We start from the raw sequence: 12,039 nt of genomic DNA on the forward strand, positions 1-12,039 counted from the left end.
CGAGGCTTCCTGAAACCAGACCATCAGAGCAGCAGCTCACTGCTCTCACAAGTTTCCCTAGATTACCTTACTGCTTCCTGCTCGCTGGTCCTTGACTCAGCACAACCATGTACTCGCACTATGTTAAGTGCTTATGCTATTATGCCAAACAAGCCAAGGCCTCTTTGTTTATAGCATTTACATACTAGTGTTGGGAGAACAAGAAGAAAAAAGGAAACAACGTGAACTAGAGTTCAGATCCTTAAAGGTCATATGATCATATGGTACTGGACAGAGGAGAGCTAATTTAGACTAGGCAGTGGAGTTCCAGCTAAGATCCAAGTAACAGGTCAGCCAGGAGAAAAACTGAGGGGGCCAAGTATTCCTGGCAGAGAACAGGTCTCAAGGCAGCAAAAAAAATTGGGATGTTTACAGAACAAAAAAAAAAAGTGTGGCTGGGGAGAGGATATGAAATTAGAGCAGTAGGCAGGGTCCAGATTATCTAGTCTTAGGGCTCATGGTAAGGAGTATGAATTTTCCCTTGATCTTATTTCATACAACCTGACTATTCTCAGGAGACCTGAATTTGCCTTTTGCCTTTTCTCTTACCTTTAATTTCTGCTTATTCTAGGCAGGCTGATTGTGCCTCAGCCTGAATTATGTCAGAATGTCAATCAGTTCATTTGGGATATAATATATGGGTATGTGTTGGGAGGTGAGCAGTACAAAATGAAAAATGCAAGGCTCCCTGTTAAAAAAAATTATTAAGAATTTCAAGATAGTGACAGCGAATATTAAACCAAGTACAGGGTCCAACTAAGTGAGGGGCCCTTTTAAGAGCAGGGCCTTGTGTGACTGACTGCACAGGCCACATACCCATGAAGCTGGCCCTGATCTTGATAAATGTTACTTGAAAAAAATAAATGCCTTCTACTGATGAATGATTTCTGTTTTCATTGCACCTTATCTGTCAATCACATAAACTTATTCAAGATCTTTTAAACAGACAAGCCTCTCAAACGTGTGGTTTAAAGGAAGCTGCCAGGAAATAAAAAAAACTAGGATATCAAGACCTACTGAGGCAACTTCATGCCACTCTTTTGCACTAATTGGAAAACAGTGACTATCCAGTCTATTCTCACGCAAACTACAATTCATTTGTCCTTACTATTTGCTCAGATGCATTACTCTTCCTCGTTTAGGTACAAGGAAGTATTGTAATAAATACCTCCAAATAAACAGATTTTAGTACTGTTAGTGCTGCTGGAATAACTGTAAAGTACATCATATTGCCAAATGAATCTAACAGGTTTGTTAGGCAGCCAGCTAAGAAATACAGCCCAGTGCCTAACATATTAAGATTTATGATGCAAGGTCCTTAACTTATATTATGCATTAAAAATACTAAAAAATGTAATTACAAGTCAAATTTTAAAAGCAATACATCTTTATAACCCTTAAGTCTTCAGAAAGCCTGGAAACCAATAATCAGATAAGAAAACATTGTGTGACAACCAAACTGTTTTGTTTTGTTTTTTTCATTTTTCCTTCTTTTCCCATCTTCACCCATTTTACTCACCCATCACCCCTCAAACTGGCTTATATATAAAAAAAAAACCCTATTTCACCTACTAGGTAAAATTGGACATGATCATAGCTAACTAGAAAGGGTTCACAAGGTTTAATTGTTTAATGCTAAAAAATGCTATTACAAATTAAAGGTGCCAAGTCTGAAAAGTCAGTCCAGCCCTGATGTTTTCAGTTTGTAATCAACACCTCTACCTGCAGAACAGGGTTGTACTAGCCTTGCCTGAGGTGCTCCCATTCCATTCATGGTGGAACCCATTATTTAGCATTAGTTATCGTAGTGACTTATGCAACACCACAAACACACTCAGGCTCACAAGAATGGCAGCCAACGCTGCTTTACTGCTCTTAAGATGACCGTACCTTGGAAAGGCGTGGTTTCATTTGCAATTACAAAACAAAACAGAACGACAGAGTCCAAGACAAAGACACTATTATTGACATATTTATACTGCTACCTGTTGCTACATGAAAGGGTTGTGTGGAAGAAAAGAATGGTCAAAGGGAATGTTTTGCGACATTAACATTTACATGGGGTTTGAGTCTATGCTATAAGAAATTTTAAATATGACATGTCTTATCCTGAAAGGGATGACAATCTGGTATAAGAACTAAGGTAGATACAGATGAAAAAGATTTTCAAACATTCTCATAAAACAGGAGTAAATTTGTAGAACCACAGACTCTCGAAATTTTTGTGCCCAAGTAGAAGAGTCAGAAGATACTTCGATTTTTTGGCTTTGTAATTTTCTGGCCCAGTGACCACAAGTTAATCAATTACTCACTCAAGGTGACCATCATCACTCACCTCGTCTACTCCAAGTGCCTCCTAACTGTTCTGTTTTCTTTTTTGCTCCCTTCCCTCTAATCCATTCTCTACACCATAACCAATACTTTAAAAAAATGTGAATCAGGTATCACTGGTATGCTTCAAACTCTCTAAAAGCTTCCTATTACTTTTAGGATAAACTACAAACTCTTGGACATGGCTTAAAAGGCTCTGTATTATCTGGCCCCCGTGTACCTGCTCTGACCCACCTCCTACCACCTTCCTCCCTGCTCACAATGCTAGGAACATACTGGCCTCCTTTTTGTTCTTCGATGGTATGTAGTTCTTTCTTGCCTATAGGTCTTTGCACAACTTGGAACTGGCACTGTGTAGGCTGCTCCCTATCGTCACTCAGGACCAGGCTCAAATGTCACATCCTCAGAAAGACCTTATTTTACTTTCCCTCCTCACGGATTTTCACTCACACTGTACGGACTGCTATCTGAAATCCCCTTATTTATGTACCTGTTACTTGATTAGCTCCTGAGTCCCTCAATAGAAAAGACACACTCCATCACATAAGTGATCTTGCTTGACTTTCTCTGTGCTGCAGTCCCAGTAGGTTGAACAATGTCGGGCCCACAGGACAGTTCAATACATAAATGTTCAATGACTTGAAGTCATTTAACTTCTCAGGATTTCAGTTCCCTCATCCATAAAGTGGGGAAAATTATACCTCTCTGGACATCAGAAATAAAACCTACTGTTCACCAAATTTTTACACTGAAAATCACTTTACACGCATATTCTCATTTACTGTTATGACTCCCATTTTCTGAGTAAGGCCGCTGAGTCTTAAAGAGGTCAAAAACTGGCCTAAGGACACAAAGCCATAGAGAGGACCCGGGGTATGAATCCAACCCGAGTGGCCTCAGAATCGGAGCTCTTCACTACTACTTTCCAGCTCCTAGAAAGAACTTCCTTAAATTACGGCAAAAATCGGCTAAGCCCTTCCCCCAACTCAGGTTCTGGTTCGTCCTACGGGGCAACTGAAGAAAGCTATTATATCCCCCATGCGTTTCTATTCCAAGATGAACATCTCCATTTCCTTCCATCCATCCCAAGTTGATCCTCATGTCCTGGTCACTATTCTCTCAAAAAGTCTGACAACGTCTCTCCCGCCCCAGAACTGGTTAAGTTTCTCTGGGTAAGCGGCTAAGGGACGTCAGAGCTGTAGAAGCCTATTCCCAGGGGCTGAGAAATTGTAGATGTATGAGTGTTCGAGGGGGCCGCCGTTAACACAGGAGGGCTTCCTGGGGAGGTGATCCCTGAGCAGTAATAGCGGTCCTGCGGCCAGAGCGCCCCAGTCCGCGGGACAGCGGCCGCGGGGGGCTGCTAGGGCGAGACAAAGGCTGCTGGAGGTTGGGAACGGGGACACAATCCCATGGGATGATGGGCCTGCACGCGGAGGAGCGCGAGGCGTTTCCCGGAAAGTAAGTTAGACAGGGACTGCAGGGAAGCAAAGTGGGAGGAACAGTCATAAGGCAAAACGCGAACTTACCCGCAACCCGGCCACCCGGCCTCCGTAGCCCGACTGCAGACGCCGCCACCTGAGGTGCTTGGTAGCCAAGGCAGCGGCAGGCTCAACCCAGAGATCGCGAGACAGAGCAGGCCTCGCGAGATCTGGCCTCTCGCCCCTGACAGGCGGGCGTTCTTTCCGGGCGCTATGGGAGGGCTCTGGTGTTCGGGATGGAGGCGGGTCGCTTTGTGTGGCTGGCGCTGGCGGCACCCGGGGTCCCCGGCCAGGCCTGCGGAGAGGGTAGAGCCGTGCCTCAGGCCGCGAGGCAGCGGGACGGGCGGTGCTGAGAGCGGGCTGAGGCGGCTCGGGACGTGGAGGCGCCCGAGCCCGGCCGTGCAGCCGCCGCGGCGGCCGAAGAGCACGAACCCCTTCACGCGCTCGCAGGAGGAGGACTGGCGGCGGCGGAACAGGACGGTCCTCACGTACGTGGCCGCGGCCGCCGTGGGCATGCTGGGGGCGTCCTACGCCGCCGTGCCCCTTTATCGGCTCTATTGCCAGGTAGGGCCGGCGCTGCCCACTGGGAGGGGCGGAGGTGCGGGGCAGGCAGGTCCTTGGACAGCGGTGCTCCCTGGCGTCGTTGTCGGAGGGATGTCCGAGATTACCCACCAAATAGGAAACAGGCCTTAATAGGTGACTTACTCGCCCAAGGTCACCAGAGAAGTTAGTGACAAAGCTGCCAGTAGAACCCGAGCCGTGGTAGTGGTCGTGCTTATACCGTTCTGCCGTGTGAAGTCCCTAATCTCAGCTACGTCGCGGGAAAAGGCCTGCAGCCTGTACTCGACATCCAGCAATCTGCCTTACCCTCCTGCTGCCCGCACACGTCCTGCTTGTTAAAGTGTGATATATGTTAGTACATTCATCCTTTGAACCACATACGGTTTCAGTGCAAAGGTTAACTCTGGAAAGGGGAGTATGCTTACTCCTTGTATTTAAACTAGGAGTAGCTTTTTATCTGTACAAACTAGCATGAATTAGAACTTCCTCGTTAATATGGAGCTGTAATGTGCTTAGCTTGGGCTTCCTTTTAGATCAGGTGTTCCCAAAGTGCAGTCCCCCCAGACGAGCAGTGGCACCATTACCTGGGAGGCGAACTTGAGTGCAAATTGTTGGGTCCAACTCCGGAACTATTGAATCAAAAACTGTGGGGGTGGGCCCAGCAATCTGCATTTTAGTAAGTCCCCCAGCAGATTTTGATGCAGACTAATGTTTGAGAACCACGGACAAAGGCACACTTCATCTATTTCATATGTATTCTCCTAAGTTCTTAAGCAGTGGTTTGCTGCTTTGTCTGGGCATTAATATCACTGATGGAGCTTCTTAAATAAACATGTCAGTGCTCCCTTACCCCAGAGATGCTGATTAGGAGACTTGGGTGGAGACCAGGAATTTCTGTTAAAATACAAATGAGAGCTACACATTGGGTTCATTCAGTGAGTGAGTGATAGGGATTTCCAAACTTTGTTGTAAATGGGAGTCACCTGGAAAGCTTTTCAAAATTCTGACACTCAGGTCACATCCCTAACCAATTAAATCGGAAGGTCTTGGAGTGGGAGTCAGGTATTAATAATTTTGAAGATCCCAGTGTGCAGGATTTGGGAATCACTGGTTAACTGCTTTTTCCTGCCACTATTGATAAGGCCTGACTTACTTCCCCTGTTCTTACGGATATTAACTTTTGCCTTCATTTTCAATAATGTCTGAAAACAGCAGAAAGCTAGAGGACTTTTTTTCTTTTCCGTCTCTTAATATCAGCATTTATGTGGAAATGTGCAGTAGCTTGATTTCTGGAGGATGAGCATAGAATGTGAGTGAATTTTCATCAAGGGCCAGCCTGGACCAAACATGAATCCCCAAACCACCAGTTATAAGCAGAACTGAATCTAAAACAGCAAGTGTAGATCTCTCCAAACCACTGAGGGGCTGGGGAGGCAGGTGGTTGATTTTATTCTTCAGAGAATATTTAATGATGTCTGAAGACATTTTATGTTGTCATAACCTGGGTAGAGGCTAGGGAGGCTGCTGAATATCCAACAGTGCAGAGGACAGGCCCACCCCCCACGCCCGCCCAAAAAACAGAATTATCCTAACCAAAATGTCATGAGTGCCAAGATTGAGAAACCCTGCCCCAAACTGAAGTGAATGACAGTTACTTCGTGCCTGTGTAGGAAAGTGCAGGGCAGGAAAAGTAAAAACAATTGTAATTTGTAATCCTAAACTGAAATCACAGTTGGATGTTCAATAGTGACATTTCCAAAAGAGCATCCCTTTCACTTTTGGAATCACAGAACTTTAGAGCTCAAAATAAGGGATTATATAAACCACTTAATACACTGAGCTCATTTTACAAGCATGGAAAGTGTAGCCCATAGAAAGTATGATTTATTTAGTTTTTGGAGCTAGTGACAGAACTAGGCTGGAGCACAGGACATTTTCTTTTCAATGCCCTTTTCTGTTCTTGTTTAATTTCTCAAAATCAACACACAATAAATTTGATGAATCTATATTCCAAGACTGTCAGAAAGAAAACATTAAGGAATCTTTATTCAAGTGACTCAGCGTCTTCAGGAAAAAGAGAGTTGTATCTTAAAACTTGAGCACTGTATCTTAAAACTCAGCTCTATTGAGCAGAAAATAATTATCTATTAAAAAGGATAAATGAAGGCTTGCTGTCTGATGCATCTTCTAGGGCTATAATGTAATTTGATAATATCGGATTGCAGTTGAGTGAAACTAGTTGACTTGTGTAACAAGCTAAGATAGGAATGCTATTTTTGTTGGGAGTCTTCCCTAGACTTAAATTTGGTATTTTTTTCCTAGTATAGTAACAGATTAATTATCCGGAGACCAGAATTCTGGCAACCTCAAGTATCAGAAGAATGATGACCCTTGAAGTAAGGATTTTTTTTAAGCGTCTGTGATAAGGAAATAATTAATGGCAATGAAGATAGGCAAGAAGTGTCAGACACAGATTATCCTGATGCCTCATGATTAGTTAGTTGATTCAGTGGCCAAAGAGGTCAGGTTTTCTGAGTGACTGGTGATATCTGTATAAAAGCTGTACTATACAAAAACATACAGAAAAAAAAATTTACGAAACATTTACCAACATGGAAAAGTACTTACGATGCTTGAGGAAAGCAGACTGCAGAAGTGAAGCTAGAAACTAATCTGTGCTCTAAAAGTTGTGATGTGGAAAAGGACCAGGACAGGAACGTGGAAAATGGAATTATAGTTTTATTGAAATGACAGAGTTGTGGGTAAATTTTATTTCTATTAATAGTAGTTGATATTATTAGTATGTTTAATGAAAAGTTCATCTAAAAATTCTGAGTTCTATTATCAGTGGAGAGTCCTCTCTCTCTTCCAAAGGATTCATTTCGACCATGCCGATAAGCAAGTGATTACTAAAGAAATGTCTTTAACAAAGATAGGCCCTTGACACCCAAAAAGTGGTCAAACCATTGACACATTCATAGGAAATGGTCCGTGATAGTATGTAAACTTGGCTCCTGCTGGATTATTAAAGTAAAATTGTTTTAGAAATTTTGTTTCCTCCAATAAACTAAAACTGTTGTACTATTGTTCAGCCTATTACGTTTTAACATCTTTTCCTAGACTACTGGACTTGGAGGGTCAGCGGTAGCAGGTCATGCATCAGACCAGATTGAACACATGGTACCTGTTAAGGATCGCATCATTAAAGTCACCTTTAATGCAGATGTGCACGCAAGTCTCCAGTGGAACTTCAGACCTCAGCAAACAGAAATATACGTAAGTGATTAAAGCAGTTTTTAGAAGATTACTTTTTTCAGTGTATAATTTCTTTCATCACTTAACTGTTTTCACGATTTAGGAAACACTCATTTAAACTTAATTTCAAAATACAGATTCCATTACTGTAATTTTTTTATTCCAATAGGCTGCTCTTTGACAGTGCCTTACACCTAATGTAACAGAAGAGAATTTAACTTTTAAGTTACATGGCATTATAGTAAAAGTCATTGTTCCATAGTTTGGAATAATGGAAAAAAATGGCATGTTTTTATTAGAATTATATAAAGAGTTCACTAAGAAGTCTCTGGTCACTAGTCTTGAGAGTGGGAGCAAGCTGTCATGTTTTGTAATTGACTTTATTCCAGGAATAGATGATATAGGAAAGATACTGAAAATCATTAGCTACAGTGAAAACTAGTTTACTAATTTACATCAAAAGTATCCCTGTCCCTTAAAAAATTGTAATTTTTGAGGATCTTTGAAGTAATCATACTACTCATGTTCTACTTCAGAATGACTATACACCTTGAAAGTTTCCTAATATCTTGACTGATGGACTCCCAGAGGGTTTAACTGAAGTTATCTCATAAACCAAGGAATAGCCAGAAAAGCTTAACTGTAACTCCTATTGGAAAACTCTTATATTAGTGCTTCTCCAGTTTAATAATCCTGACTGAATCTGAATCTCTTAAGTGATGGAGAGTTTTATAGATTATGGTTCTGAATAATAGTTCCAATCACATAGTAGTGTCTAAGGAATTAGTGGCTAAATTGGTACATGCAACAGAGCATCCTTTGGAAGTTGACTATTTTAAAGCCTTGCAATTTATTTCATCTGCTATTCTCTCAAAAAAAAAAATTAGTGTTTTTTTGGTTAAATAAAAATTCTATTCAATCAGTTTGAGTCTTGTTACACATTTAATTTACTCTGGTTGTAACCTAAGTTGAAGGTTGGTAATCTTTTCTAAAGAGTCGTTAGTTAATTGTATGATATTCAGGGGTAAGTATTAAGAAGTTAGGCTTGGCTTGTTCTTGGACACATTTTAAATAACTTCATTTGCAGATTATTACTTGAAGACTTCAGACATACAAGGGGACAATCTGTAACTAAGTATGCATAATAGGGCATTGGTTCTTCATTGACATATGCAAGTAACATCTGAAAATCAGATGTTCTTGGTAGTTTTCACAATTTATTTTGCTGACCCTTAACATTAGATTAGGTATTATGGTGTGAAGGTAAAGTAATATGACTAATTTAGGAGGGAAACAAAGAGCTGTGTTTGAGATACAAAGTGTTGATAATGTCTACTTTCCTTAATACAGGTAGTGCCAGGAGAGACTGCACTGGCGTTTTATAAAGCTAAGAATCCTACTGACAAACCAGTAATCGGAATTTCTACATACAATATTGTACCATTTGAAGCTGGACAGTATTTCAATAAAATACAGGTACAACTTAATGCAGATGATACAGAATGTGATAAAAGTACATAGGATGGTTTGTTACTAAATTTCCTGCAGTGTTTTTTTAGTAGGTACTAATTTTTGAAAAGTTCATTTCTTCTGAACTTCAAACTTTCATTGCTTATAATAGCTATGCAGAGGTTGAGAGCCAAACTTTGATATCTGCTTTTAAGATGAGAAGATTTGCTGATTCTCAATCCTTAAAGCAAAACTCAATCTGAGATGAAAAGACACTGTTATTTATCACAGAACTTAGATGATAATTAATAGTATGGTTATTAAAGCAAATGAGATGAATTAGTAGTTTTTAGAGTAGAGAAGTTAATAAATGATTCCTTTCTATGAATCCTAGTGCTTCTGCTTTGAAGAACAAAGGCTCAATCCACAAGAGGAAGTAGATATGCCAGTGTTTTTCTACATTGATCCTGAATTTGCTGAAGATCCAAGAATGGTGAATGTTGATCTCATCACTCTTTCTTACACTTTTTTTGAGGCAAAGGAGGGGCATAAATTGCCAGTCCCAGGCTATAACTGAAGTCAGCAGCAAGTCCTGCTTCAAATTTGTGATTTTTGAAAAATCATGTAACTTGTCTTCTCAGGGAAAAATAGTTACAATAACTTGAAGCCTTCTATTTTAAATATTATGTACTGATGGTTCTTTTTTTTTTCCCAACTAATTTACCCTACTTAGAATGTATTACTGTTCAAAACCATACTTAGAGTTTAAGTAGTATTAAAAGAAACTGCATTGTTTCTCAAATACGTTGGTGTGGACTGATGATTCAGCTTGATTCACTGGTTCTCTTTCAAATTAGTAGCACTTCATATTTGTAGCAATGAATTTTTTTTATTTCTAGAATAGTGGGTTACTACTTTCATTATGAATAGTCACTATTTTAAAAGCTCAAAATGGACAAAGATTACATTCTGATTTCAAATTTCACTGTATTTTTCCTTTAAGATCTAGGGCTATTTTACATTCAGAGTACTGAATAATTACTTTGAAATCTTGGTACCATGAAAGTTAAATAAAATGCATAACTATATCCACTAGGCTTCTAGCATTTCTTGTTACTACAGTTCCAAGTCCCTGAATGTTAAAATATAAGTGTCAGATTATGAAGGTTTACTGACATTAGAAATTCTTCCCTGAAAAAAAAAGTATTGTTTCAATCGTAATTTATTTGTCACTGTAATTTATGACATAACTGAATGTTTTTCAGTAGTCTTTCTTCCAAAAAGAAAAAAAAAAGAGAACATTTAGTATTAGGAAGAATCATATTTAAAGGCAACCTGATGCAGAGTTCAGTGACCTCTTCAGGGTACCTGAACCACAATGAAATTACAATCATAAAGGCTTTTACAGTTACAATTCTAAACAAGAGTAGTATTTATAAAGAAGTGCAAATTGACGTTTACATTCAACTTGAGTTAAATGAAGGCACTCGGTGTTCTTCCTGAATTAAATATTGTTTCTCACATTTTATGCTTTCATCTATTAACAATTATTTTGTAATCAAATATGTTTCTTAACTCTTAACCTAGCTCTTGTGATGAGTTCTAATTTGCTACACTTAACCTGGTTGGCCTCAATACCATGCATTTTTCTTCTGCTACAATTTTAAGTGAATGTACGTTACAACCAAGTTCTCTTGAGATAAAGCTTGCGTTGCTGTCAGGAACCATTAATGTTACTCTGGAACTGCTACTCTTCTGTTTAAACTTCATTACTGCAGAGGAGAAACGTGCCACCATGGTTTTGATGTGTTGGCAGGTCTTGTCTTCTGGGTCTCAAAGCTGGACTCAGTCTACCTTTTAGAGAATTGGCACCTGTAATGCAGCTGGTGAGCCGGTCATCCACGTCCACCTGGAATAAAAAGAAGGGTCAACCATCTCCATCTTTCCTCTCTTTCTCCATTCCTTGATAACTAGAGACCCACAGTCTAGTAGAGGAAAGTGGGAATGTTCTTCCACAGGGGAGGGTGTAAAGGGAGTAAATAAGGTTAATGGGCTACTGTTGGCCATGCATCTGTTAGTAAAATGGAGTGATCAATAAAGCAGTAGAAGCCAGACCCATCTAGACTAACAATGAATGGGCTCTGTCAGTCCCAATTAGCGGGTATTAACTGCACATTAAAAGACAAATCTGATTCTAGTGCTAAGGAGTTTTCACTGATCATCTGTTTTTATTAGCATGAACATTTCTGGACCATGAACAGCTTCTGCACTCCCAAGATTTGTAATTTTTAGCTAACATGGTCACAAAGAGTGTGCTTCATTAGTGAACAACGGTTCATTACAATTTGAGTGATTCAGAGGAAACTGTGATATTTTACCCAAAGTGTCAGACTGAGATGGCCCATACAAAATGTAAATACTAAATGTAGAAAGTGATACATACATTGAAGTCATGTGGAATGTAAGGTGTGTAAATGGAAGTCTTTACCTCAGCAGTCACTGTGACTTTGAGCTCCTTTATGGTGATGGACATCAATGTCTTCATAAATAGCTCTGAAACAAACAAGCCATCATGGCAAAAGGGTTACATACCAACTTGAGTGTACTATTCTGGCTTTTAACTGCCAACACCTTAACTGAAAATATGGTGCTGTCTCAGGTGTTCAGGCTGTATCAGTGAATAAAAACAAACTTACATTATAGCCCTCTTAAACCTAATGCTGCAATTCCCATGTAGCTTATAAATGTGTATCTTTATACAACCATTTTACTTGTAATTTAATGAGAAATATGGCTCAAATTTGGACAGTTTGCTTTCTGCTTTAAAAAAAAAGCAAAAATTGTTCAGCTTCTCCTGACTTCAAAACATTTAAAAATATTAATATTCTGGCTTATTTAACTTACATTATTACAGTCCAAACTCCTT

The 12,039-nt window shown here is 39.9% G+C and overlaps 3 protein-coding genes across 19 annotated transcripts in view; 1 reads left to right on the forward strand and 2 right to left on the reverse strand.

The window, feature by feature from the left end:
- STXBP4 (syntaxin binding protein 4) overlaps window positions 1-3,997 on the reverse strand; it is a 187,230-nt gene extending 183,233 nt beyond the window's left edge. For 6 of the 13 annotated variants that reach the window (XM_072938618.1, XM_072938620.1, XM_072938610.1 and 3 more), the window contains exon 1: window positions 3,897-3,995. The gene's annotated coding sequence lies outside the window, so the exon portion shown is untranslated. Of the gene's footprint in view, window positions 1-3,896 lie in introns of all 13 variants that reach the window. The other 7 variants (XM_072938613.1, XM_072938617.1, XM_072938612.1 and 4 more) reach the window with 3 other exon arrangements.
- A 64-nt stretch (window positions 3,998-4,061) lies between these two features.
- Window positions 4,062-9,917, forward strand: COX11 (cytochrome c oxidase copper chaperone COX11). The gene is made up of 4 exons (XM_015251387.3): window positions 4,062-4,412; window positions 7,530-7,685; window positions 9,015-9,140; window positions 9,508-9,917. The coding sequence occupies exons 1-4, from the start codon at window positions 4,062-4,064 to the stop codon at window positions 9,688-9,690; spliced, it is 816 nt and encodes a 271-aa protein (XP_015106873.2). The 3' UTR covers window positions 9,691-9,917.
- A 402-nt stretch (window positions 9,918-10,319) lies between these two features.
- TOM1L1 (target of myb1 like 1 membrane trafficking protein) overlaps window positions 10,320-12,039 on the reverse strand; it is a 49,685-nt gene continuing 47,965 nt past the window's right edge. For all 5 annotated transcript variants that reach the window (XR_012059503.1, XR_012059504.1, XM_072938625.1 and 2 more), the window contains 2 exons: window positions 11,602-11,666; window positions 10,320-11,022 (listed from right to left, as the gene is read on the reverse strand). Coding sequence is in view for 3 of the 5 variants with exons in the window: in XM_072938625.1 (XP_072794726.1) it covers window positions 11,603-11,666 (64 nt within the window). In the remaining 2 variants the exon portion in view is untranslated. The remainder of the gene's footprint in view (window positions 11,023-11,601; window positions 11,667-12,039) is intronic.

This window comes from Vicugna pacos, chromosome 16 (genome assembly GCF_048564905.1).
Source record: "Vicugna pacos chromosome 16, VicPac4, whole genome shotgun sequence".
In the NCBI taxonomy this organism is placed as follows: domain Eukaryota; kingdom Metazoa; phylum Chordata; class Mammalia; order Artiodactyla; family Camelidae; genus Vicugna; species Vicugna pacos.

Coding starts and splice junctions, on each gene's coding strand:
- COX11 (XM_015251387.3), top strand. CDS start 4,062: ATGGGAGGGCTCTGGTGTTCGGGATGGAGGCGGGTCGCTTTGTGTGGC. Junction 7,686..9,014: donor CTCAGCAAACAGAAATATAC/GTAAGTGATTAA, acceptor TCCTTAATACAG/GTAGTGCCAGGAGAGACTGC. Junction 9,141..9,507: donor AGTATTTCAATAAAATACAG/GTACAACTTAAT, acceptor TATGAATCCTAG/TGCTTCTGCTTTGAAGAACA.